Here is a 27,573-nt window from a genome sequence, read left to right on the forward strand (position 1 = left end):
ACTGCTGTGTGTGTTCTGTGTTTGCTGAAAAGCCAGCTGACCTGGTCACTGGATCATCTGTCCTTCCATTCCTGCAGTAAATAGAGATTAAAAAGCTGATTCTAAAGGTAGGCATTTTAAAAGTCACCAGATGACTTTTTTTATTATTCCTTAAAGGTGCAGCTGAGGCAGTCTGAATATTGCCATGAGAGTGACTTTCTTCCAGCCTCAAAATGTCTTTTGCACCAGGCAGGAGATTGTAGGCCAGGCAGCCAAACAGGGCTTCCAGACAAAATAATGGGACACCAGCAACAGCTCCTCTAAAATCTGGTTTTAAAGGACCGTTTTTTTATAGATTCACAGATTGCATTGTTTTGGAAAGGACCCTCAAAGATCATCTTGTCCAACCCCCCTGCAGGCAGCAGGGACACCTCCACCTAGATCAGGCTGCCCAGGGCCACATCAAGTCTGATCTTGAGTGTCTCCAGTGACTGAGCTTCAACCACATCCTTGGGCATCCTGTTCCAGTGTTTCACCACTCTTATTCTGAAGAACTTCCTCCTGATGTCCAACCTAAATCTCTCCTGCTCCAGTTTCAAACCATTGTCCCTCATCCTGTTACCCCAAGCCTTTCTAAACAGTCCCTCCTCAGCCTTCCTGTAGATCCTCTTCAGATATTGAAGATATTTCATGTCAATCAGTGTGGGTTCCTGCAAAAGCAAGCATCATGCAAACCTGGCATCACTCACTGAGTGACTTTGTGAGGTTACAAGGTGGCCTGACAGTGTTCTGAGGAAGGATTTCTTTTGGCACTTGTGCAAAGTTTTAATTAAGGAAGTGAATAGGACTTCACTTTGTACACTTTGTACTACACACAAATCAACACTGTGTAGCTGATGGCTCTGCAAACTGCTTGATGGGTGGACCTCCAAATCCAGCTTCTTTTTGGGACTGGTTAGTGAATGGGTACTTTATTAGCAGGGGCTGTCACAGGGTTAGATTTTGCCTCTGCAACAACTGATCTGGAAGGAAAGCAGCAACTTCTGATAATATTAGGAAATGCTAGAGGTTGAGGGCATAGTAAGAGTGAGGAGAGTGATTAGAACTGGTTGGTAGGAGGGGTGGAGACAAGCCACGACCAGCCTACAGGTTGTGCATCTGCAGGGGTGGAGAGGGAGCCTGAGCTGAGACTGATTCCATGAGCAGTTGAGCTGCAAGTGAGCATGTGGGACACTTGTCTGATGAGACATTGAGAGTATTCCTTGGTCCTTCCAAAAAGAGTAGTGATTAGGGTAGGTAGATAGGTGATGTTGCCACCCATGCTGGCTCTAATCAGTATTTGTGTGTGTCGGTGCGAGCTGAAATTCCCCCCCCACCAACAATAACCAGGCTAGCCCCGTCTGGAAGCAAATGAAGGCTGTATTTACAAGCAGAGTCTAAAATCTACAATGAAATGCAATGAATATGTACAAATATACAAAATTCACAACATTTACAAATATATACAATCAACAGAAAAAAGCACAACCGATCTCCCTTTGCTTCCCCCCAAGGGGACCCTCCCAAAGGGGCCTCTCTCTCTCCCAGGAGCTTCCCCCCAGACCCCCCTGGACAGAGAAGCAGAGTTAGTTAAGCAGAAAGTTAACTTAGCTGCCAAGGTCAGTGTGTTATCTTCAGCCAGAAGAGAAGAAGAAACAGCAGCCAGACAGCCCAGCAACTGCCCCCACTGCCGAACGCAGAATGTGCAGAGTGCCTACTTTGTTTTGGGTAATAGTTCTTAAACATTTCTATCTATCCAATGGAAGTGTTTAGAACAATCAGTATTTTGCTTTCTTACACCCAATAGTGACTTATTTACACTCTTTCACTTTCTCTGTTTTGAACTTTGCAAGGAAAAATTAAAAAGACAGTTTCAAACCATCACATCGTGCCTGACATGTTTCTAGTGCACTTGGTCCAGCTCACCCAAGATCTGACACTCTTGAAGGCAGCTTCAGTGGCTGGGTGACAGTGGAATTGTGTCCTTTGGTTGAAGCTGGGAAGGTTCAGACAAGGAGAAATGCCCATATTTGACAGTGCAGTCAATGTTTGGAACCACTTCATAAGAGCTGGAGAGGGTTCTGCAGTGCCAGAAGGCTTTCAAAGCCCACATTGTCCATTTTCTGAAGAGATACGGTTCTGGATGAGGACTGTAGGACTTGAAGGAAAAACCAGTTGAGGGAAAGCCCTCTGGCAGCTGGTTTGCAGGTATCAGACTAATGATTTAACTCCTTCCTCCTTCTTCAGCCCTTCCTCTTCAATTCCTGCCCACAGCGGTTTCCACCGAATGTGCAGAAGTATTTTTCTTTTTTTTTTTTTTTTTAATTGAGAGCAGCACTGGAGGCTGGGGTTTCCCCTATTCCTCTGCATCTTCCTCTGGAGTTGGCAGCTTCTCTTTGCTGGCTGAGGCACAATGAAGAGGCAGAGATGTAGCAGTGTTGGATTTCAAAAGAACTGGTAGAGTGGAGTCTTGGTTCTCACACCACCAAACACAGTTACCTGCTTCTTACCACTGGACTGCAATAAATAACTTCTACTGGGCTCAGCCTGGCATGGGAAGACATCAAAGTTTTGCCATCATATTATTATTTAACTTAAATTCTCGTGTTTTACAATCAACTGTTTGGTTCTCCAATGTCCTATAGGTCCCCCAGAAATGTACAAATATGCTGAAATATGTAAAGTCGTTCTCTGAGTTAGAGAGACACATCCTCTGTGTCTGTGAATACTGGCTTAGCTGTTTGTGAGGTACATGAAGCATCCTGCTCTGGAGCCCCCAAGACAAGAAGGACATGAATCTGTGGGAGAGGGTCCACAGGAGGGCCACAGAGATGATCAGAGGGCTGGAGAACCTCTCCTGTGAGGACAGACTGGAAGAGTTGTGGTTGTTTAGCTTGGAGAAGAGAAGGCTTCAGGGAGACCTTAGAGCAGCCTTCCAGTACCTGAAGGGGGCTACAAGAAAAGCTGGAAAGGGACTTTTGATAAGGACCTGTGGTGACAGGACAAGGGGCAATGGTTTGAAACTAAGCAGGGTGGATTTAGACTGAGTATTAGGAAGAAGTTCTTTACTCTGAGGGTGGTGAGACACTGGAACAGGTTGCTCAGAGAAGCTGTCGATGCCTCATCCCTGGAAGTGTTTAAGCCCAGGCTGGATGAGGCTTTGAGTAACCTGGTCTGGCAGAAGGTGTCCTTGCCCATGACAGCAAGGCTGGAACTGGATGATCTTAAAGGTCCTTTCCAACTTAAGCTATTCTATGATTTTCTTGCTGTTCTTGCTCTCTAGGGCAGAAAGCTCAGTATGGAAAATACCTCACTGCTGCCTGCTCCCCTCTAGTCCTGCTCCTGCACTGGGTACCCAGGCAGGAGGTTGTCCAAACCCGTCCTGGTTTCTCACATAAGGGAAGTGCTTCCTCCTTGCTTCCCCCTGCTGACTTTGTGACTTCCCTGGAGAGCTGCTGGCGGCTGGAGCTGGCAGGCAGACCTGGCAGCACACTGCTTTCATTCAAAAGGCCAGATTGCAGCTCAATCAAACATCTTTCCAAACAGCATCAGAAAAATCCAAAGGCTCTGCTTGGGAGAATTGAAATGAGGAACGTGCTTTTAAAACGCTGACATCGTGGTGTTAGCAACCTAGAGCAGATCTTTAACATGTTAAAACCATGAGGCACTGGTTTCCCTTTTTAGAACAAAAAGAGGAAATATCATTCATGTAAGAGGATGTGTTAAAGAAATGCTATATCTGAGGATTCTGATACTGGCTCTCTCCCTTTCTGTTTCTTCCTCCAAAATTATGAAATATAAATGTGTGTGTGTATTTCATCTCTGGCCTCTCTCCTGAGCCATAGCCTTAGGCAGAGCTTGTCTCTCTCTTTTTTTTTTTTTTTGTTGGCTTCAGTAAAAACTTCTATTATTTCCAATTGTTTTTCCCATGCAAAATTAGTTGTTTCACAGAGCCCCTCAATGGCTTATTCCACTTACAGAATAATTTTTTCTCTGTGTCTGTAAAGCTTTGGTTGCTGAGATTTGATCAGACTGACAAGATGGTAGAGTGTATTAGGTGCTAAAGAAGTGGGTAAAGGTGTATGTGGTCCTGTCATGGCTTTGACTTCTCCTTTTGTGGTGTGGAGGTTCATAAAAGGGACTTTCTCATTAAAAGGGACTTTGTAAAAAGGCTTGTTGTGATAGGACTTGAGGGAATGGATTGAAGCTTGAGGGGGGCAGATTTAGACTTTTATCCTCCCAAGCAGTTCCTTGTCATTCTTGAACTGAGGAGCCCAGAACTGGACCCAGTATGCCAGATGAGGCCTCACCAGGCCAGAGTAGAGAGGAGAACCTCCTTCCACCTGCTGGCCACGCTGTTCTTTATGCCTCTGATGAGCAAAAAAGCTGATGGAGCAGATAACATTACTCTTAGAAGCTACAGCTCTGTGAATTGAGGAGTGATCCTCCTCTGTTTCCCTGCTGACTGCTGCAGATGCTTTTGAGCTCTGTGGTCTGGCACAAAGTGAGCTGTGGGAGGCTTTCAGGGTCAGGGTGTAGCAGTCTCTGTCAAAGCACTTGTCAGTTTATCTTCAGCCACTGGAGCCTCTCTTTAACCTAAAAGGATTCCAGACATCCCAAAAAGGGAGGGATCTGTCCCTCTGCCTCTTGCTGCCACATATTCAGGAGGGAAAATTGACCAAAACTTCCCACATATCATGGCAAGAGGGGAAAAAAAGAAAACAAACAAAAACCCAACCAAGTCCCAGAGTGACTCAGGACTGAGATCAAAGGAGAGCAGGTGTAGATGAGGCAGTAAACTGCACAGATGAGGATCTTCAAACAGCAGATCTTGGCTGGTAAAATTATCCTCATCCTTATTTTCTTAGAAGCCTTTTAGGTTTGTTTTCTTCTTTCTTCCTTACAATCGTGTCTCTTTGTCCCCAGCAGAGTGGTGCAGGAAGCCAATGTCTGAGTGAATCGCAGAATCACAGAATTGTTTTGGTTGGAGAAGTCCTCTAAGATCATCCGGTCCAACCATCAACCCAACACCTCCATGGCCATCAAACCATGTCCCAAAGTGCCACGTCCACACGTTTCTTGAAACCCTTCAAGGATGGTGACCCCACCATCTCCCTGGGCAGCCTGCTCCAATGCCTGACCACTCTTTCTGTAAAGAAATGTTTACTAATATCCAACCCAAGCTTGCACTGGTCTCATTTTGAAGGGTTAGTGAGCTACAGAGCAAAGGGTTAACTAAATACTGGCTCTGACCCACTCAGAGCAGGAGCTAGCAGGAGGCACAGCTTCTGCTGAGACAAAAGCATTTCCTACCAGGCTTTAGCTCCTCTGTCATTGTGTTCAGCTTCTGCACCAGGCTGTTTCCATGTGTGCAGTACAGATGTTAGCAAGGGTACAGTGGTCCTCTAATTAAACAGTGCAGGGCTCAAGTCATCTTCAATGTAAGAAGACAGGCAGCACGATTGATAAGAGGCAATAACAGATAAAAAGTGGCTTACCATGCTGAGGGACATCTGCTCATCCTTCCTGTGGATTCAGCTCCCTGTAGTGTGGTGGATGACGGCATGAAGTGGAGCTGTAGGAGCTCACTGGAGTCTCCAGTAGAGGCGAGGAGGGTTGGCTTCAGTCGCCTCGTCCCACTAACAGGAAATGGCAACATCCATATTTTTATTTTATTTTTAGAACTTTTTCCTGTGTTAAATAGGAACTGAAGTGACTTTATTTGTTGAGCTTCGCAGCAAGCGAGCGCTGGGAGGATGTAGTAAGACAAAGAGCCCCGAGGCCTTTGCAGATGTTTGTGCTGTTCCGTTGTCTCCAAGGAGGAGCACGACTCGGCTACGCTGATATCAAATATTCACAAGTACATTATTTCTCTTGCAGCAGAAGGGCTTGGCTCTGCACTCAGTGGGAGATGCCCTGTTTTTTTCCTAGGCAACAACCCGACTGTAAATAGTTTGGACTTCCCCATGGCTGTTAAATTCCTCCCCATGAAAAACAGGATGGGCGCTAGCATATTTTGGGCTGCAAAAATCAGTCCTGCCATGCTCCCGTTGGCACGGTGCTGAAGCAGCAGCAGCCAGGCACTAAAGGCAGTGATTTCACTCTTGGTCTCTCTCACCTCTGAGATGTGTGGCCAAGTGCCAAACCAGCTGTGCTTTCCAGGCAGCTTCCAGCTTTTCTTCTCCCGGGTAGGTGAGTCTGGCCTTGGAGAGACAAAATGCATGCATCTTCATGCCTCAGCACTCGAGAAGAAAAGGAGCAGTTTCTTATCAACCATACTGGAGTGGGGAGAGAAGATAAAGCCTCTGGAGGTGAAGCTACATGGCATGTAAGCACTTGGAAGGGAAAATGCCATCACTGGTGCTAGTACAGCTCCAGCATACTTGATGCTTCAGGATCCTGCTGTTTCCTGGCCAGAGCTGCTTCTAGGCTTTGCCTTGATGGTGCTGTAGTACTGGTAAAATCTTGGCTTTGGGACTGAAGGAGCCTATTAGAAAAGGGAGGCCACCTACTTCATTTCCTTTTTATTTTTTTCCCATGGAGTTGCATGTTCTGTAGTGAGCCTCCATGATTAGGGCTTTCCAAGAGATTTGAGTGTTTCTGGTTGTTTTTGACAAGCCATCCTCCTTTTGCAGCCTTGGGGGAGCAGAGTCTCTAAGCGACAGCACTGGGACAGGTCTTGTATGTGAGGTCAAGAGGTCCAGCAACTCCCTAGGCAGCTCTGCTGCTCCTGGGATTTGTCTTCTTCTGTGGGAACATGGTCAGAGTTTCTGGATGTCTGGTTCTGTTTTTAAACTGAAAGCATGAGCTCTGTGACTGACTTAGGGTAATTAGATATGAGGCTAGAAGGATGGTGTAAGAAACAGAGGTGGTGTGGATGGGAAGAATACACCAGGTCTTTAAAAGAAGGCTTCAGGTAGACGGTGCGTAGTCACTGCTATAAGGAACCAAGGGGTTGGAAAGGACTTCTGAAGATCTTCAAGTCCAATCCCCCCCCCCTGCCAAGGCAGGTCCACCTAAAAGAAGGTCACACAGGAACACATCCAGGCAAATTTGGATGCTCCACCACCTCTCAAGAAGCCACGTTTGCCTTGGACAACCCACGCTCCTGGAGTTGTATCCAGCTCCAGTAGGAAAATCCACATCTGTGGGCACCCTGTGCCAGTGTCTCACCACCTTCAGAGTACAGAACTTTCTAATGTCCAATCTAAATCTACCCTGCTCTCCTTTCAAACCATTGCCCCTCCTTCTATCACCACAGGCCCTTATAAATGCTTTTTATAAGCATTTTCTGGGCAAGATGGCAACTCCATCAAGACCCTTCCTCAGCCTGTGAAGCGAAAGCCCTGGTGAGGCTGGTGAAGGCACTTGGCTTTGGAGTCAGTGGAGGAGCTCATTAGAGGCATCTCAGTCTGTCTCCGTGTACCACATCCAAAGTGTGTGTTATCTAGAAAGCAGAACATCTGGCTAATGAGAGCCAGACTGGGGGAGCTCTGAGGCAAATGCAAGAGCTACCCTGTAGAGTCTGTTTATAACTCTTTGAATTTGCAGGAGGTTACTGTTTTGTTGGAACCTTTTACCTTATTGTTGTTTGTCAAAACAAACGCAGACACCGAAGATCAAACAATGGAAGTCCAGCCTGATTTGGTTTGACATTAAATAGCTTGGCAAGGAGGGGTGGTTTCTCCCTGGTTCCTGGGGGTGTTTTCTGTGCCTTATTCCCTCCTCTGCTCTGCCCTTGAGATCCCCCCAGCTCCAAATGAGGGCAGTTATTTGCTCTCTCGGCCAACAGAGAGGTTTTTTCTTTCTCTGACTAGGGAATTTGGTTTGCAAGGGAGAGGTTTGGGCTGAGGAAAGTTTATACTCCTTCTCTTTCCTTCTCCTCTGTTTTTTTTGTTTTTATTGTAATGATGACATATGGAAACTATTTACACAGGAGCATGCTCTGCTGCACTGAATGGAAGTGTTGGAGTCCCGGCAGTATCGTTCCGGATGCCTTGTGTAAGCAGCCAGCTGGTTTTGCTTTTTCTTTTTTTCTCTTTTCCCTTTTTTTTTTTTTTTTTTTTTAAACTCCCCCCTCCCTCTCTCCCTTTTCAGGGAATGTCTGGGATAAGTTACACGAGTGTGGAAGGAAGCTTTGCCATCTGTGAACAGCTCACTCAGTTTACTTTGTCATGCCCCTTGCGCCGTGAGCTTCACAAATATCTATTTTCTTTTTGTGGGTTGGTTTTGTCTGTGGTTTTTCGGGGTTTGGTTTTTTCTTTTTTTTTTTTTTGCTGGTGGGGAGGAAGACTCCTCGCTGTGAGCAGTCAGCACTTTGACTCCTCTCCCATCAGCCGTTTGCTGGTGGGCAAATTCTGGGGTGTGCCACAAGAAGAGAGCATGGCACGTGAAGCCTTGCTTTCCCACCACGCTCACGCTCTCCGGCCCACAGCTGAGCCTTCCAACAACTCGCACTTAGGAACAGCCCGAGAGGGAGACGATCTCGGCGAAGTCTGAGCCACCTTCCTCAGAGGGGAGGGGAGAAAACGTTGAGTTCTGCAGAGAGCAGAGGCACATCTTGTGTGCGGAGCTTTCCCTTGAGGAAGCTGCCAAACCGAGCATCGGCTTTGGGAGGGGAGGGAGGGAGGAACCTCAGCTCTGCCTTGGCGACTCGGAGCAGGAGCGTGGCCGCTTCCCGACGCGGCGGCGGCTGCCATGCGCTGGAGAGAGCCGCCTGCCATCTACTTGGAGGCTGAGGGGAGCCCCGTGGAGAGATCCTCCTATCTCATTGAGCTCCATACTGATGGTAAATGCCGTCGGGGATGTGCTGCAGCACCAGCCTGCATTAGTCTGTGTCATTGTTATCATGGGAGCAGCTGAGGAAATTAGCTAGCTGGAGGGCTGCCAAACAAACAGGCAGAGGGTTGCTTTTCAAATTTATTATTATTTTTATTATTATTTATTACCCAGATGATGCTGTTGCCTCAGGGATGCTAGATCAACCTTCTGGTACCTGATGGGGGAAGGAGCAGATCCACAAAATGCAGCTCCCCGCCGGAACACTTCACCAGTACATTTTCTGTTGTCTGTGCCTAGAAAGATGATGTCTAGCTTAGACAGGAGGAAAACCTCTTGGTTTCTAGAGTTGTTTTTTGTTTCTGATTTGCATCTTTGAGTGCTGTTCTGTATTCACAACCTTGATCTCTCTGGGACACCTCTTCTGTTGCAGCTGCAAGTCCTTTGTGTGAAGTGCAGAGAGGGGTCCTAGGTTTTCACTCTGCTCTATCTTTTCCTAGCATTGATCCTTTTCAAGAAGAGGTTGGTCTGTGCAAAATTCTACTTCAGGATTAAAATTTGTTTTGTCATCTTTTGGTAGGGTCCAGTGTTTTGGTGTTTAATGCTGCAAACCTTTGTTGATTTGACCACAGTATGTTTGGATGGATTCAATTCTTTGTCTGCTCTAATGCTCCATGAACATGGTATTATTGGAAGCAACCTACTTAATGTGTCCCTCTTCCCCAAAAGAGCTGGTGCAGCTGAGGTGTTGATTCTGTGCTTTTTCAGTATCCCTCAGACTGTGTGAGATGAGTCACACTCAGATTCTCTCTGAAGGCTTGCTGTGTTTGGAAGGTGAGTTCTGGAAAGGCCTGAAGCTCCAGCTCCTGTTAGCACCTTCACACTTGGTACTGGTTTGAGCATCCTGCAGCCTCACGACCTTTTTAGTTAAAAGGCACACAAACCATCCAGTTCTGTGGATAAATAACAACTCTGTCATGTAGGGTTTTTTCAAGAGCTGAGCTCATTCAGGGTGTAAAAAGGGGTGTGGGGGAGGAACCAGCCTCATTCAAACATTCGTCCAGATTTCAAGTGGTATTTTAAGGGTGTGGGGGAGGGAAGCAAGGAACAGAAATAGGCTTAAAATGCTGCAGGATTCTACAGCAATCTGAGTGTGCAGTCTGGAAAGTCTGCACCAATTCCAGAAAAATGTTATCTTGATTTAATTTGAGGGTGGGAAAGGCAGCTGTAGTTCTGCATTAGTGAAGGGGTTTCTGATTTCTTCCCACTCCCTGCCCTTCTGCCAGGAGCACGCGCTGCCATTTCTCTTGGTGGGTGCAGAGTGTTTGGCGTGGACTCTCTCCCCACTCCTGAGGGTGTTAAAGAAAGACTTGAATCAGTAATTCAATGAGAGTTATTTTGTCACAGCAAAGAGATGCTGCAGCAGACTGTCAAGAGAAAGGGAAAGAACCTCAGTCATTTTTTCCCCACTCTCAGACTGCTTCTCTTAGAGGAGAGAGAGCAAGCTTCTGCATCACAGCTTCTATACTCATAAAAAGGGAGAAAGCAGCACTTCTGCACCAGCAAGGTCAATTTTACATGTACCCCTTTAGGAACATGAGGCACTGCAGGAGAGAAGTCTCTGCTGAAAGCAAGAACAAATGTGTGGTGTGGGTAATGACTGAAACTCTGGAGAACTGATGGTGTAGCCATCTCCACCACAGACTTCATGCATGACCCTGGGCAGATCTTGCTTCTGTGAGGTCTCTGCTTGGTGTTCTCTGTCAAAGGTACAAAATAAAAATCCCAGTTCTGGAAGAAACCAAATAACATCCCCTTTTTGAACAATAATTGTCTTCATGCGTGTTTTTCATCATGTGTTTAATAGCACTGAGGCTGCAGAAAGCAAAGAGTAGATTTAGATTGGATGTTAGGAACAGGTTCTTTACCATGAGGGTGGTGGAACCCTGGAAGAGATTGCCCAGGCAGGTAGTTGAGGCTCCATCCCTGGAAATATTCAAGGTGAGGCTCCACAAGGCTCTGAGCAAGCTGATCTAGTGGAGAATGTCCCTGCTGACTGCAGGGGGGTTGGACTAGATGACCTTTGGAGGTCCCTTCCAACCCAAACCATTCTATGATTCTATCATGGAGCTGATATAGGTGCCTTGCATAGCTCTCTCTTGGGAAGGGCATTGTGTATCTGGAGCTGAACTTGGGAGTTACTTTTTGCCATTGAATTGTAATTTTTAGGATCTTTAGTGGTGAAATGTGATACAAACATTCAGCAAAGCATTAGTTTATAATGCTTTACCGGTGAGAAAGTCGATGAGGAAATTTCAAAATCAGTCTATGGGCCATGAAGAGAAAATTAATCTTGCTGTCTGTTTTCATCAGAGGAGTGTTGGTTCTTCTCTGCATCCCAAAGAGGATTGCAGAGGTGCATTGTTTAAAGGCTCTAGAGAGCTCTTAAAAACAAGGCTTTCTACAGAAAACACTGAGAGATGCTCCTGGCGCACTGTACAGCCTCTGTACTCAGCTGGCTTCCCTTGCCTGTGGTAGTCCTGTGCTCCATTTTTCCATGGTCCCTCCTCCCATTCAGTGTGAGAAGGCACAGTTTCTTTAGCAAGCCCGCTTGGGTTGGACATCCTTGGAGACTTCTGGTTGTTAACTGCCTGGTTATGGTGCATGGCTGCTGATAGTGTGCTGTGAACATGATGGCAAAGATCTCCTGGGCCAGGAAACCTGCTTATTGTATTAAAAAGGGTGCTGCCTCTTGATGATCTTCTGTGAGCAGTCCTGGGTGGAAGTGCTGAGTTTGAGTGTCTCTCTTCAAAGCTCCTAGCTGGGAAGGGTTGATCTGTCTGTGTACAAGCTGCCCTGCCTGGATACTCTGCCACCTCTTGATGCTGGTCTCTCTGATCCCAGGGCCTGGCTTGTTTGCCTGCCTGCCTCCTGATCAGTCTGGACTCAGTTAATTGTAAATCAATTTGTCTCTGGTTGTGCTGATGCAGATGGAGGGAGCTATGACGTTGTTAACGATGCATCCAGCCCTGCTGCCGGGGACTGCTGCGCACAGCAAAGCTCTGCCCGACACAACTGGGAAATGAACTACCAAGAGGCAGCAATCTACCTCCAGGTGAGCCCCGCTCCTTGGTCTTGTGTGAAAAACTGACTTCTGAAACTATGGCAGTTCTGGGTTCTAAGAAACAAAGAGCTTCCATTCTGAGGCTAAAAATCTAGTGTTTCACAAAGGAATCTGCTTGAAGAGTGACATGGGGCTGGAAGCACCTTCAGAGGTTCATAGATGCATAGAAAGGTTTGGGTTGGTTTGGGTTGGAAGGGACCTTAAAGATTATCTAGTTTCAACCCCTCTGCCACGTGCAGGGACACCTCCCACTAGCACAGGATGCTCAAGGCCTCATCCAGTCTGGCCTTGAACACCTCCACAGAGGGAGCATCCATGACCTCCCTGACTAACCTGTTCCAGTGTCTCACCACCCTCACTGTAAAGAATTTCTTTCTAAGCTCAGCCTTCATCTACCCTCTTTAAACTTCAATCCATTCCCTCTTGTCCTATCACTACAAGCCTTGTAACATGCTCTGGCAAGTCATTTGGGAGCAGCTGAACAAGCCACCCATTCTCTCCCATGTCTCCCAGTGTCAAAGACTAGTAGTTGAGGGATTCAGTGCATATTCAGTTCTGCCACCTTGCCACGGAGTTTCTCATAAGTTGTCATCAATGTTATGTCATCTCTCTGGTCACTCTAGGGCAATGGTCAGTACTCTTCTGGAGATATTTCTTGTTCTGGAAGTGCAGGTCCTAATCCTGCTTTGGCTGCAGATTTGGTGGGTGGCCCTGGGGTGTTTGTTTAGCATCAGTCAAGCCCTGCAGGTCACATAAGACACAAGAGAAGGCAGAGGTCTTGATTTCCACAGAAAGCAAGCATACTGACATTAGGATCAGCTCAGGAGTGAAATTTATTGTATTTAAAAAGAAAAAACAATGAATGCTTAAGTTACTGGAAACACCATCCTAACTTCCACAAAGGTCTCTTACTTTTAAGATCCCTGTCTGGTGTGATGAATTTGTTAGCTAACAGAACTGAGCTTCTCCCAGAGCTGTCCAGTCTGAAGTTGCTGCTGGTTCCCTTACCATCTTTCTTTCCTCCCCTCTGTTCCCTTTCAAAGGCTCTGCATTGTAGCATGAGATGCTTTGGACCCAGTTAGGTTTTTTGCTTAAGCCACTGCAAGGTGATTGAAATAATTTGTTCCTCCCTGCTCCTACCCACCCCAGGACTGAGAAGTGTTGCTTTGCTAACGTTTTTTTAATGGGATATGCTTGGGCTTTGGTGTTACTTCAGCTTCCACCTATGCTAGAGCAGCACTGGCAATGTGAGGGTAGCTCCAGCAGGCCCCTCCCAGGCTTTTGTTTCAATTCCTGATGACTGGAGATGCTCTGCAAAGGGTCATTGAGCTGCTGCAGCGTCTGCACGCAGCAGGCTCGGCCCTTCAGATGCAAATTATTCTTGCTGCCGCCTGGACCGATGGTGGTGATGACAATGTCCTTGAAATGAAGTAGCCATAACTTAAAGAGCATGCAGATTGTTTATCCCAAGCCGTAGCTGCAGGCAAGAGTGCCTTATCTCAACAAGAGGACTTTGCTGTCCAGCAACGTTTGGAATTGCTTGGCTACCGAGAGGCAGAATTTAACCTGGGTTTCATTCGGCAAGTGTGTGTTGTCAGGCATGAATAAGAATACCCTGCTGATCTCAGCCAGCTCTCTCTTTGAGGGGGGGGTGGGGGTTGAGCTCCTGTTTTATGGAGCTTGCTGCTCGGTTTTGTCCTGCTCACAATCTGGCTGGCTGACCCGGCGGTGCGCCCCTGTTTGTTCCGCAACAGAGCGGGAGCCCGCCTGCGAGAGGAGTAAATGAGAAACGTTTGAAACCCTCTTCTGAATTAGGCTCGAGAATGCTTCACTTCTTAAAGGAGATCCTGCTTCCTGACCTCGTTATCCGTTTGCAATCGCAGCTATTCCACTTTGGTAGCAAACAGCTTACTGTCCTTACAGTAATTGCTTACCTGGAAAGATGTTAATTTAAAAAAAAAAAAAAACAAAACCAAAAACCACAAACAGCAACTTCTTGTGCGTCTGTGTGTCCAAGCTGGGGGAAAAATGATCTCTTCTGTTTCCAAGAGGTAGCAAGTTTCCTCCTAGTGAAAAAAAAGCTCCCTTGCTTAAACCATTGACTCAAGGAATCATAAATCATAAAATGGTTTGGGTCAGAAGGGACCTTAAAGATCTAGTTCCAACCCCTTGCTAAGGGCAGGGGCTCCTCCTGCTAGACCAGGTTGCTCAGGGCCCCATCCAGCCTGGCTTTGAACACTTCCATGGTTGCAGCCTACACAGCTTCTCTGGGCAGCTTGCTTCAGTGCCTCACCACTCTCATGGGGAATGATTTCTTCCTGATGTCTAACCTGAATCTAGCTTCTGCAGTTTGAAGCCATTACCCTTTGTTGGAAGGAAGAAAAACTGTTGGGTGGTTCTGCATACAAAGCCTCTAAATTCTTCCCAAGCTAGGTTTCTTCCTAGAGGTAAAAATAGTAATGATGTAGCTGCTTAAAAATCAGTTGTAGGCAAATTGTTAAGATGGAGTATCTGACCTTTTCATGTTAATTAAGCTTTTTAGTTAAGAGGGAACAACAAACCAGCATAAAGCCTTGTTAATTTTTCATGAGGTCTATCTTCTCATGTTCCTGAAACAGCCAGCACTGTGTGTGCTCCAGTGTTTCCTCCCAGACAGTTTTGCAAGGCCAAGATAAGGAGGAGCAACTGTCAGCCAGGTGCCCTGGAGCTTATCTGTGTGTTTTCATGTTCTGTCCTGGAGAAGTTCAGTCAAATAAGTCTGTAAACATGTGGAAGTGGTTGCAAGTAAATGAAGTGCTGTGTTTATGTTGGGATCTTGACTGAAGTTTCTTTGCCTACCTTCATAAAGTCTTTTCAGCTCTCTTCCTCATTTCTAAAAGGCCAAAGGGTTTCTGAGGCAGGAGTTTGTGGGTATTGCTGGGTTTCATCACTGAAAGATGCTTGTGAACAGAAGGGGGTGTCCTGGATGTGTAGAGTTCATTCCTCAGCAAACAGATCGGTGTCAGGCTGGGAAGTTGTAACAGTCTGCTGGGAATCCTATCTAATCCTCCAGCACAAGGGAGACATAGACCTGCTGGTCCACGTCCAGAAGAGGCCCCTAAGAGGTGATCAGAGGTCTGGAGAACCTCCCCTACAAAGACAGGCTGAAAGAATTGGGGCTGTTCAGCCTGGAGAAGAGAAGGCTCTGGGGAGACCTTAGAGCAGCATTTTAATGTGTGAAGGCTGGGGAGGGACTGTTTAGAAGGGTTTGTAGTGATAGGACAAGGGGCAGTGGTTTGAAACTGGAGCAGGGGAGGCTTAGGTTGTACATCAGGAGGAAGTTCTGCACAATGAGAGCGGTAAAATGCTGGAACAGGTTGCCCAGGGATGTGGTTGAGGCCCCATCCCTGGGGACATTCCAGATCAGATTTGATATGACCTTGAGCATCCTGATCTAGTTGGAGATGTCCCTGCTGTCTGCAAGGGGGTTGGTCAAAATGCCCTTTGAAGGTCTCTTCCAACCCAATGCAATCTGTGAATCTGTAGATCTGTAAAAGTCTTCATGTGTAAGGCTCTGTTACAGTACCAAGGGTCACTAATGTTGTTCTCTTCTTTGTTCCTGCTGCTCTAGGAAGGAGAAAATAATGATAAGTTCTTCACTCACCCCAAAAATGCCAAAGCACTTGCTGCCTACCTCTTTGCACACAACCACCTTTTCTACCTAATGGAGCTGAGCACGGCGCTGCTTCTCCTGTTGCTGTCTCTCTGCGAGGCGCCAGCGGTCCCTATGCTCCGCCTCGGCATCTTTGTGAGTACTGCAGGGCAAAGTGAAGAAGTCTGCCTGGGGGAAGAGGAAAAAGGAGGCTGAATATAGTGGAAGAACACAGCAGTAGTAGGAAAAACAAAACAGCCAGACCTGGCTTGCTCTGTAAGATGGTTGACAGCAGACAGTGCCAGCCAGCAGAGCAGCCTCCTTCCATCTGATGTGCATAGATCACAGCAGAAGTGACACTTAGGTTGTGTCATCAATTTGTGTGGTTCTTCAGTTTTGCAGCTGTTAGAGAAGTGTATAGAGTTTGGTGTTTGGGTGGGTTTTGGTTTTGTTTTTTTTTTTTGAGAGAGAGCTCAAGAATTTGTGTGCTTTGACAGGCTGGTTTTAAAGTCATTGTCAGCGTTGGTACTGTTACCCCAGCACCACCACTGGCTTCTAGATCACAGACAGATCTCAGCCTGGGACAGGTTGCTAAACCTTCTCCTGTCCTCTCCTCCCAGTGTTGTGAGTGACTTGAAGTTTGATATCTAACCTTCACAAAATGCAGGTGCAGAGAAGGGATGCATGAACTGGTGTCTACTGTTGTCAGTCCACAACCACTTCACAAGGTCCCACTGCCAGGCACAGTGCTAGGAGCTGCTGTTGCTGGTGGGAGAAACTGCATCTGCTTTTGGAACAGTTAATGGCACCCTAGGACCATGGCAGGGGTTTAGAACAGCTGTGACATCCCTGGAGTCAAAATGTTCCTCAAAATGAGTCAGGACTGCATAACTTGGTTTGGGGTTTGAGCTCTGACCACAGCTGAGGTTGTAAGGAAATGCTGTTATTGTGGTGCATTTTGTGTCTTGTGACAGAGAAGGTTCCATCAGCACTGCCAAAAGCTGCATCCTGTTCCCAGAGCTTGATCAGGACCCTATCTGTAGTTGTCCAGAACTACAGATAGGGTCAAGAGAAAACCCTTCTCTGTGTAAATTCTCTCTGCCCAGCAGCCTTTATTCCTGTATTTCACTAAAACAACAACAACAAAAAACAGTGAACTTGTTTTAAAAGCTTTTTGGTCAGGTTGCTAATGTCTTGCCCTTTTGTTTCAAATCCATCAATACATTTTTTTTTATTGTGTTATTAAGGTCCAAAAGGAATGTGGATTTCCAGGAAATTCTGGTCTGATTTGAATAGAGGGAAAATTCTAAGGGCTTTGTTAAAAGCACAAAGCAGTAAATATAGAAACTTTGAAAAACAGAGTGCTGTGCTTGCTTTAACTGGCCGTGGGTTTTCCTGCCTGTCACAGAGCTGTGCTCAGGCTGTTGTCAAACCCATGTGCTTCTGGAGAGAGGAAGGGCAGAAGCATGTCCTCTGACGTGGTGCTGTCTGGGATCAGAGGCACCACTTTGAGCCTTGCTGTATTGTGTGACAGGTCCATGCAACCCTGGAGCTGTTTGCGTTAATTGTGGTAGTCTTTGAACTCTCAATGAAGATGAGGTGGCTGGGCTTCCAAACCTTTATCAGGCACAAAAGGACTATGGTGAAGGTAAGTTTTCTGTCTGATTGTCTGTGTTTCTCCTTCAGCATCTTCAGGAACCAAAGAACTAGATTTAAAAGTGGATCCAGAGGAGGCCGTGAAGATGATCAGAGAGCTGGAGCACCTCCCCTATGGGGACAGGCTGAGAGAGTTGGGGCTGTTCAGCCTGGAGAGGAGAAGGCTCTGGGGGACCTTAGAGCAGCCTTCCAGTACCTGAAGGGGGCTACAAGAAAGCTGGGGAGAGACTTTTTACAAGGGCTTCTAATGATAGGAAGAATGGGAATGGATTGAAACTAGAGCAGGGTGGATTTAGGTTGAACATTAGGAAGAATTTCTTTGCTTTGGGGGTGGTGAGACACTGAACAGGTTGTCCAGGGAGGTTGTGGATGCTCCCTCCTTGAAGGTGTTCAAGGCCAGGTTGGATGAGGCCTTGAACAACCTGATCTAGTGGGAGGTGTCCCTGCCTATGGTAGGGGGGTTGGAACTGGATGATCTTTAAGATCCCTTCCAACCCAAACTGTTCTATGATTCAATGAAATCTTGGCCTGTGCTGCAGCAGGGATGACTTAGCTCCATGTCCCAGCTGCCAAATGATTCATGTGAGCTCTCTGAGCTCTCAGAGACACCTCCCATCCTTAAAGCGTCCGAATAAATGGGTGGTCAGCGAGAGCTTTGCTTTCCCCAGAGGAAGACTGCAGCTGTGCCTCTCCTTGCACCCCTTCTTTGCAGACCTGCGTGCTGTTTGTACAGTTCATAGAGGCCATCGTGGTGCTGGTTCGGCAAACCTCCCACGTCCGCATCACCAGAGCTCTGCGTTGTATCTTCTTGGTGGACTGCCGCTACTGTGGGGCTGTCAGAAGGTGAGTGCTCAGCTGGCTGTTGGGCTGGAGGAAGAGCACTCTGATTCTGCAAGCAGCTCAGGAAAATGAGTGCCTTTCATGGGCATCTCAGATTTCAGAGATCCTCTGTAAGTGCAGCTGAAGCGTTGCCCACGTAGGGAGATGTCAGAGGTAGAAGCTTTGGATGTGCTCGCGGCACGTGGTGCTTGTGTGCTGTCCTCAACAGTATAAACCACCTCATGGAGCACAAGACATGAACGTGGTGGAGTTGTTTCTGCCTCCTAGGTTTCCCTGTTAAACTGCACAATGAATCACAGAGCTAGTCTTTAGTCTGGAGAAGCAAAGCTGCGAGGGTGGCATTGGTATTACTTGCAGTACCTGCGAGCTGACTGCAAGGGACAGATGGGTAGCTTGGAAACGATCTTAATTTACCCAGCTTTCTGCTGTTAATCCTGGGAGGATGTGGGAAGAAAGTCCTCAAGTATGGTGTGGTGGTGTTATTTTTTTCCCTGCCAACCCGGAGGAGGAAGCATGCAGGTTTTCATTTATTAATATTTTTCTTATTTCTCAGAAATCTGCGACAGATCTTCCAGTCCCTCCCACCATTTATTGACATTCTTCTCCTCCTGCTTTTCTTCATGGTGATTTTTGCCATCCTGGGTGAGTTTTATTTATAGAAGGTGAAGTGATGTTCTTAACCAGGTACTGTCCAAAGGCAACACAAGTAGCCTGGATGAATATGAAGCTGATCAGATTCATGAAGCTGCCAATATCTTCCATTTGTCCTGTTTTATCTGCAGTCATCTGAAAGGCAGAATTAAAGATCAAAAAAAAAAAAAAGAATACTTTTGAAGATTTCTAGAAGATTTGGAAACAAAGGTCCTTCTGATCTTTTTCAGAGGATGGTCTGTTGTGTTTGTGGTTTCCAGGTTGTGTTTCCATCAACTGCTCCTCAATATTCTAAGTTTAGTCTACATTCCCACCAGTCCCATGTGTCTGTAGTGTCCCTGCTACAGTCCTGTACTCAAACCATCCCTAGAAGTCTTGTTTTCTGAAGGGATTGGTGAAATGCCATTGACATCTAGTAGCATCTATGGAGAAGGCCTTCCAGATAATCTCCTGTTCATGGTGCCAGAGAGAGCTTACTCTCAGCATGACCTTCTCTTTGTAAACAGAGACTCACCGCTCTGCTGCTGGATGTTAATCAGACTTTATTTTTGTTCTTTCCCCCTTCTCTCCTCCTCTACCTTCTCTGTTGCTTCTCTAGGTTTTTACTTGTTTTCTCCTAACCACTCAGATCCGGTGAGTATCACTGATTCTTTCAACTGAAGCTTGAGTCTCATTTTGACCAGCTTGAGAACCAAGCATAACTCCACAGAAGTAGCTTATTCCTGTGTGGTGGCCAGGGAGGCCAGATATGAGCTGCTCAGAGGCTGCTTGGCAGTGCTACCCTGGGTTTACCCCCTGCTGGGAAGGAAGAAGGTGCAGAGAACTCTCCCAAAGATAGGTTGTCCCAAAGGGAACGTTCCTGGAGTAGTTCTTTGTTCTTGGTGTCTTCATTCATTCAGATGAGCCACCTGCTACTGCCCTCAGGGCAGGAAGGTATCTGGATGAGGGTTTGGCCACCTCAGACTATGACTGTTAGAGTCTGTCAGCCACAAGATCCTGCTTGCTGGGAGCAACCACTGTGAAAACGTTTAAATGGGCTTTTAATTAACTTTTCACATGCCATCTCTTGGGGACCTTGAAAAAGGATCGGTGCTGAAGTACCCTTTTCCTAGGGGAGGCATCAGGGGATTGTAGAAGTGCCTGTGTTCAAGTGGGTGGGTTGGCTGGTTGTTATTTGAGTGAAATGTCACCATGGAATTCTGCTTGCCTTTTGTCATGGGAGCCTTTTCTTTCAGTACTTCAATACCTTAGAGAACAGCCTGGTGAATCTCTTCGTGCTCCTGACCACTTCAAAGTAAGTTCATGTCTTGCTAGCTCAGTCTGTCACTTTGTCCCCAGAAAAGTCTAGCAGACCCGAGGGTTTATTTGCAGAAATGCTCTATCTCCCAGAGACAGAGATTCCCTGAGTCAGCCTGCATGGCAGGAACCGATATTTTGGTTTGGTTTAGGACACTGTGACTGAGATGCAGAGTTATCTCTGAGCAACTCAGAGCACTTCATCACTGTGAGGGCAGTAAGGGGGAAACAGCTTTGCTAGGCCTTAGTCCAAGAAGGGAAAGTTTCTGTTGGTGTTCCTTTGTCAGCCAACAGTTTGCTGTTGTCAAGTAACCTCCTATTCCTCTGCTCTAGTTCACCTATCTGCTAGGAAAGGGGGATAACACCAGTGGGTAAATATTGATCTGCTGTCAGGGAGAGCTCTGGGGATTAGGAAATTAGCAAAGGATGGAATAAATCTTAAGTTGCAACACTCTTAAACCAAGTCTGTGTTGCTGTAGGTGCTAAGTATTAACTTGCAACCCTTGGCCATACCTCAAATGCCCATTTGGTTTTTGGGATGTACAAGGAACCTGCTTTCCATATTTATCTTTTCCTTGCTCCTCCATGTTCTTGTTGCTTCTTGCTAGGCACAAACTTCCGTCTCGTGAGCAACCACAGGTTCTGCAGAATGTCCAGATCTGTGGATGTGGGTTTACAGACACGCTCACACACACACACACACTCATGTCCTGTGCCTCTTGTCTTTGTGGTGGGAAGTGTATTTTTGGTACTTAAACTTGTGGCACATTTGGGTGCAGCTTCCCTGATGTGATGATGCCATCTTACGCCCGGAACCCCTGGTCCTGTGTCTTCTTCATCGTGTATCTCTCCATCGAGCTGTACTTCATCATGAACTTGGTGAGTCCCCTGATGAAGCACTTGACTTCTCTCTGCCTTGCTTGGAGCTCACTGCCCAGCAGAGTCTTTCCCATTCCCAAGAGTGCTCTGTAATAATCTGATCCCCTTTGGCAGAATATTTCTAGAAATGGCAGCTCTGCTAGAGATAGAGAGGAGTCTTTTAATGTTTAACCACAAGGAACTGAACTAAATCACAGGAAACAGAATGATCTGAGGATCTTTCAACTTCTCTCACATTAATATCATGCTTGGAGTGACATACTCAGTTGCAGGAAATTTAGTGTCCTTTTCTGTCTTAATTATTGATCATAAAATGGCATTTTATTATCTGGGCTTGCCTGAAATACTGTGTAAATCACTTGGAAGGGGATGGAATTACTGAGTGTGGCAGGACTTGAAGAGTGCTGATAGCTGTAGTGTGGGAGCATGGCTGCTGTGCTAGCTCCACTTCTTGTAGCTCTAGGGCAGGGCCAAGACTATAGCTCGGGGGGATGTCAGTGGTGGAAAAGGGCTTGCCAAAGGAGTTGAGGAATTTTGCAGTTTGAGTGATTTGATGCTTGCAATGGGCTTGGATTTCACTGCTGCTGTCCTAGGTGGAAGGTTAGCTTTGACATGCATTTGCCAATGCTCCCATGGAAGGGTTAGTCCAGAGAGCAGCCCTCAAAACCTGCTTTCCAGGAAGAGCTCAGAGCATTGTCACAAACCTTCTGAGACTATTTTCTGTTGGGGGGGGCCAGGGCAGGGGTTATTTAGCCTTAGCTCCTAAAACCACTGCTGAGTGTCAGGTGGCCAGAAATCTCCTGACCTCTTCCAAAAAGTGGATCAGTGCAGTGTGCTCAGTGATCCCCTTATGGAATTCTCATGGCCAACAGGCCCTCACTGACTGCATTCTGCCTCAATCAATGTAATTTCCTTAGCACTTCGTAAACTCCAGCTGCAGGCAATGCCTGCTTGCCTCTCCAGACTGGATGTTCCTGCCTGTGGGAGAAGCACTGTCTCAGGTAGCTGCAGATGAAAACATGGCTTTCTGTCCTCTCTGCAGCTCCTGGCTGTTGTGTTTGACACTTTCAACGACATTGAGAAGAGGAAGTTCAAGTCCTTGCTGCTGCACAAGCGCACAGCCATACAGCACGCCTACCGCCTGCTGATCACCAGACAGGTACAGGGCTCTGCAGGGAGGCTGGCAACAGCCTGGGCTGCAGCAGGAGGGGAGGTCAGCAATCTCTTCAGAGCACCAGTGGGCTGCAGTGTTTAAAGAGCGTGTTCCAAAACAGGTGATTGATGTCTGTTGACTGTAATCACACTCACCAAGGGCTGCTGGGTTTTGTCTTCTTGTAACTTGTTCAGATCTCTCTCTGGAGAGAAAAAACAAAGCAGTCTGAATTTCAGCCCTATGTGAGATGATGGAAGTGTCTTGATAAAATGAGTGAGGTTTGTTCTGGAGTGCATGCAATCATTGATTTCTCTCTGACTCAGTGTGGGTCACTACAAGACTTGCTTCTCAAGCACCAATACTTGGAGGAGGGCTGGGTCATACAAGAGAAGGTACAGTGCACTTGCTAGGTACTGCCTGAGTAAATGGTGCAGAAACAAGTAATTCACCTATAAATAACTCTTCACAGGGACAGAGCACTTGGGGGAGTGGGATGATTTCTTGCCTAACTTGTGGAGAAATAACTTAACCCACTTGTAGTAGATTAGTTCATGTTCAGGGCACATAGCTGATAGTCTTAAAAAGTGCCAGTAATGGGATGTGGTAGGCTGGCTGCTAATTTCCCAAGAAGAGTGGTTGAACTCTATTGCTTGGGGTGTCTGGTTGGACAATTTCACATGATGGGACAGCAGGGAACAGCTCTGCACTTGCTGGAGGGACCAGTCTCCAGGAAAGCTTTCTGATCTCTGTGCTCTGGGATAAGCTCAGTGTTTGGGAGTAATAGCTTAGGCTACTTTGGGGGCTTAGTTATAATGGCAGTTTAGATAATGGAGAAATCCTGCTTCAAACAAATCCAGAGTGAGTGTCTCTGCTTCTACCCAATGTCACTGCTTGTGACAACATTCCCTTGTTTTCCAGAGGCCGTCTGGAATTTCCTTCAAGCACTTTGAAGGGCTGCTGCGGTTTTACAAGCCTCGGATGTGTGCCAGGGAGAGATATCTCACCTTCAAAGCACTGAATCAGAGCAATACTCCTTTACTCAGGTAGGGATGCTGCACCCAGAGCAGGCAGGCTGCTTCACTCTCTGAGGCTAGGCCGTGTTTATGGGATGAAGGTTGGCTGAGATGTGGGAATAGAGTTCTGTGGCTGAAAGGCTTTGTCAGGGAAGCAGGGAGCTTGGAGGGGTGGCTACCCCGGGAGCTAAGGTTTTTCTTTGGAGGTGCTGGAGTTCCTGCATGCCCTCTTGTGGATACAGCACTCTGCTGGCAGGCACCAGGCAGCTGCTGCTTCCTACCTTCCCTGCCAAAAGAGAGGAGGGGAAAATCGAGGGACAGCAGTAGAGCCTTCAAGGAGCATTTCTTCACACCGTGCAGCCTTGCAGCTTAACAAGTTTTTGAGTTTTTCCAGCAGCTGGCTGTGTCCCCCAAGGCTTTGTTAATTAAAATCTGATTCTACTGGTGCTTTCAGGACTGTCATCCTCTGCGTTATGAGGCAGAGAATTACCATTCTGGTGGGTGGGTGCAGCTAGCTGAAGCCAGCATGGAAGCAGTGGGAATTAGAGCAGGAGACCTTCTCTTCCTTTTCCTTTGTTCTGGCCACAGACAGGCTTGGAGAGAGTCTCCCAGGAAATAGAAGCCAATGCTTCTCCTTAAAGTCAAGTGCCAGAAAGAAGTGTTGAAAATGGCACAAGGAGAAAGACTGAGTTTCTTTACTTTAGGCATCTAATGACACCAGGAAGAGTCTGAAAAGTTCAGCATCCTCACTTTCAGACACCTGACACTGTTACTGCCCTGACCCCGAGCACCTAGACAGGCACTTGTGTTTTATGAGTTTCTTTGCTTTTGTGTCATTTTCCAAATTTCATTGTTGCCTTGAAAAGCAAATGTACAAAGGTGTCAGAAAAGGACTGGACAAGTAATTAAGACAGTCTGAGACCTCTTCATGAAGATCAGGACAATCTCTGTCCCTTGGAGCTTGCTATCTAAGCCTCAGGTCTTTCCACTCAGTGGTAAAATTCCAGAGTTCAGTAAGGTCAGAATTTGCTGAGAGAGCTGTGGCCTCACAGACAGAAGGTGGGATTTGTACCCTGTCATGGCTGTGTCAGTCAGTAACCCTTGGCCAGATGGGGAAGAGGTCAGTGTTGAGTTCTATTAGCTGTGGTTGCAGTTCTAATAAGGAGTTGATAACTTCCAGGGACTCTCTGCTGATGATGCCTGACAAGGACAATTAAGGATCTAATCAACTCCAAGGCTCTGATCAGATGCTTCTTTCTGTTTTGCAGTCTGAAGGACTTTTACAATTTCTATGAAGTTGTTGGCTTAAAATGGAAGGTAAGGATTTAGTGGATGGAGAAGAGGGGAAGTGCATGTGGGAGGGAGAGCAGAAGAACCCAGCAATTAAAGAGAGGGTGAGGAAGAATCATAGAATCAGTCAGGGTTGGAAGGGACCACAAGGATCATCCAGTTCCAACCCCCCTGCCATGGGCAGGGACACCTCACACTACATCAGGCTGGCCAGAGCCTCACCCAGCCTGGCTGCAAACACCTCCAGGGATGGGGCCTCAACCACCTCCCTGCACAACCCATTCCAGGCTCTCACCACTCTCATGGGGAAGAACTTCTTCCTCACATCCTGCCTCAATCTCCCCACTTCCAGCTTTGTTCCATTCCCCCTAGTCCTATCACTACCTGATAGCCTAAAAAGTCCCTCCCCAGCTTTCTTGTAGCCCCCTTCAGATACTGGAAGGCCACAAGAAGGTCACCTCGGAGCCTTCTCTTCTCCACACTGAACTGCCCCAACTCTTTCAGTCTGTCCTCATAGGAGAGGTGAACAAGAAAGAAAGGCACTGTAAAAGAGGCAGATGGTGGGGATGAGGTGGGTCTCCATCACTGCACCTCTCTCATGTGGATGTAGCTCTGACTGCTTCTGCTCATGGCTGTTCCCCTTCCAGGCAAAACGAAACCGTGAGCACTGGTTTGATGACCTTCCACGGACAGCATTCCTTATCTTTAAAGGTAACAGGCTGTGCTTTCCTGACAGCATGTGCCCAGCTAACAGGAACAGTGTTTCACAGAATCACAGAATTGGCAGGGTTGGAAGGGACCTCAAGGACCATCTAGTTCCAACCACCCTGCCATGGGCTGGGACACTTTCCACTAGGTCAAGTTGCCCAGAGCCACATCCAGCCTGGCCTTAAAAACCTCCTTTCTTTACAAAGGCAGGAACCTTCTTTTATATCCCTGGTAAACAGCTGAGGGAAAGCCTGCTGACCAAGCCTCTGTGTATTCAGAGCCTTCAAGGCCAGAGCCTTGTGTGCAGAGTCTCCAAAGAAGATTTCTGTCATGTAAATATTCCCAAACCTTCCTTCAATAAGAGACTTCTTGGCAGGAGCTCCATAGCAAACCAGACCCTGAGGTTGTGGAGGGCTGTATTCCAATTTCAGCACAGAGATTAAGTGGGGATTAGGAATCTAGGATTGCTGAATCCAGTAGAGTTTGCAGAGGTTCTCCATATCCAAGGCAGCAACTCTCAGCAGTGACTGTGGAGTGGGATTTGTGTTTTCACAAAAGCTGCCAGGCTTCCTACTCCCAAGGTGTGGCTGCAGCACTCATACAGGTCAAGTGCAGCTGCTCAGGAAGGGCAAAGAGGTCTGAAATACCTATCAGTGTAACCTGACCTGCAAATGTGATTTACCTCCCACGTCTCAGATTTCCTGACTTCAGAAAGAATTTACCTGCAATTCTTTTTTCAGTGTTGTATGTTAGTGACAAACTGTAACACCACCTTATTCCAAACACAGAGCTGCCACAGGAGTTCTACATATCTCTGCTGATGCACTCACCCCTCCCTGACAGCATATGAGTTGTTTCAGACACAGGCAGTGCTTCAGCAGCTGCATTTACCTCTCTCTGCACCACAGAACTAGTCCCTAGAGGGCCAAAAAGGTATCTCAGGGGTTAAGGATGGTAAGTTCATTGCTGCTAAAGGTCTAGAGAAAATGTGAGCTTGGTCCCAAGAAGGGAACATTGATCATCTGCTGATCTGTTTAGCTTCTGTGCTGAGGATTGGTGTGAAACATGTCTGTAAGGAGAAGCTGGAGGACTCTGTGTGTGAGGTATGGAGGACTGCATAAACGTTTGTTTTCTCATGCTGTCCTTCCTGCAGGCATCAACATCCTGGTGAAGTCCCGTGTGTTCCAGTACACCATGTGTAAGTACAAGTGTGGAGCTGTCTCTCTGCTAAGCTGTGTCTGATAGCCCTCACAAGGGCTTAGCATGGTGGGGCCTGGGCATTGGTCAGAGCCATGGTTTAGGTACCACTATTGGAGTTCTGCCAGAGAAGGAGGGAACTGCATACTCAGAGCAAGCACTGCCACAGCCTGGGCTCTCAGCTCTCACTGTCTTGGGCTGCTGGAGAGGCTCATTGTAACCCACTCCATAACATACCTACAAGGAGTGTCTGAGGGAGCTGGAGAAGAGGAGGCTGAGGGAAGACCTCATTGCCCTCTAGAACTACCTGAAGGGAGGTTGGAGTGAGGAGGGAGCCAGCCTCTTCTCCTTGGTGGCAAGTGACAGGACCAAAGGAAATGCTGCACCAGAGGAAATATTTCTTCACTGGAAGGGTTCTCAGATACTGGAATAGTCTGCCCAGGGCAGTGCTGGAGTCACCATCCCTGAAGGTGTTCAAGTGGCATGTGGACCTGGCACTTAAGGACATGATTTAGTGTTGACCCTGTTACTGCTGGATGAGCTTGGAGGTCTCTTACAACCAGATATATTCTGGGTTTTTTTTCTGTGATACTGGTGGGTCTGATTCTGTAGGAGTCAGCTCATTCCATTTGGATGTGTTGATGATTAGCTTTCAGTTTTTTATCTTGAGGGATGTTGGGTAAGGAACCACCTTGCCAGTCAACCACCTTCTTCTGTGTGCACTTGAGAGGGTGGAGGCATTCTTGTTACTGGAGGATTGCTTGGCAACTGTACTGCCTGTGAGAATGGTTCTGTGCTCCTCTTCTCTAGAGGAGAAAAAGTGCTCACTCGTGGTGCTGCTTGCTGTTTTCTAAACAGTCTGTTCCCACTCAGGAATTTGAGGGGTTTTGAATGTTGGTGGAGAAAGTTTTTGTAAATTGAGGTGCTAAGCTAATGAGGGTGGGGTGAGGTGAGGCAGAGTGAGGAGATCTGAGTGAAAGGGAGAAGTCCTGCACCTTCAGTTCTCAGGATCTGGATGCTGGGGAGGAGTGATAGCTCCAACATGACAGGCCTTTGTCTCAAGTGGTTCTTGAGACCTTGCTTCTGAACTAAGAGGAAGCTGAAATAGACAGGTAATGACATGGCAGAATGTAAGGTAATCATGAGTGAAAATGATTGAGCTTGTTTCAGCTCATTGTTTTGGTTTAGTTTACTTCTGAAGATAGAATCATAGAATTCTTTGGGTTGGAAAAGACCTCTAAGAAAGATCACTGAGTCCAACCATCACCCCACCACCACCATGGCCTTTAAACCATGTCCCAAAGTACCATGGCCACACGTTTCTTGAACACCTCCAGGG

General features: G+C 47.0%; 1 protein-coding gene across 1 annotated transcript in view; it reads left to right on the forward strand.

Moving 5' to 3' along the window:
* Positions 1-27,573, forward strand: part of TPCN1 (two pore segment channel 1) — a 53,702-nt gene that overhangs the window by 11,337 nt on the left and 14,792 nt on the right. Inside the window, exons 2-14 of the mRNA XM_054392544.1 lie at positions 11,787-11,911; positions 15,531-15,707; positions 17,086-17,199; positions 17,920-18,050; positions 18,601-18,689; positions 19,297-19,331; positions 19,934-19,992; positions 20,774-20,873; positions 21,916-22,032; positions 22,945-23,069; positions 24,308-24,356; positions 24,977-25,040; positions 26,191-26,235. Coding sequence (XP_054248519.1) covers positions 11,787-11,911; positions 15,531-15,707; positions 17,086-17,199; positions 17,920-18,050; positions 18,601-18,689; positions 19,297-19,331; positions 19,934-19,992; positions 20,774-20,873; positions 21,916-22,032; positions 22,945-23,069; positions 24,308-24,356; positions 24,977-25,040; positions 26,191-26,235 — 1,230 coding nt within the window. The remainder of the gene's footprint in view (positions 1-11,786; positions 11,912-15,530; positions 15,708-17,085; positions 17,200-17,919; positions 18,051-18,600; positions 18,690-19,296; positions 19,332-19,933; positions 19,993-20,773; positions 20,874-21,915; positions 22,033-22,944; positions 23,070-24,307; positions 24,357-24,976; positions 25,041-26,190; positions 26,236-27,573) is intronic.

Source organism: Indicator indicator, chromosome 26 (assembly GCF_027791375.1).
Source record: "Indicator indicator isolate 239-I01 chromosome 26, UM_Iind_1.1, whole genome shotgun sequence".
Classification (NCBI taxonomy): domain Eukaryota; kingdom Metazoa; phylum Chordata; class Aves; order Piciformes; family Indicatoridae; genus Indicator; species Indicator indicator.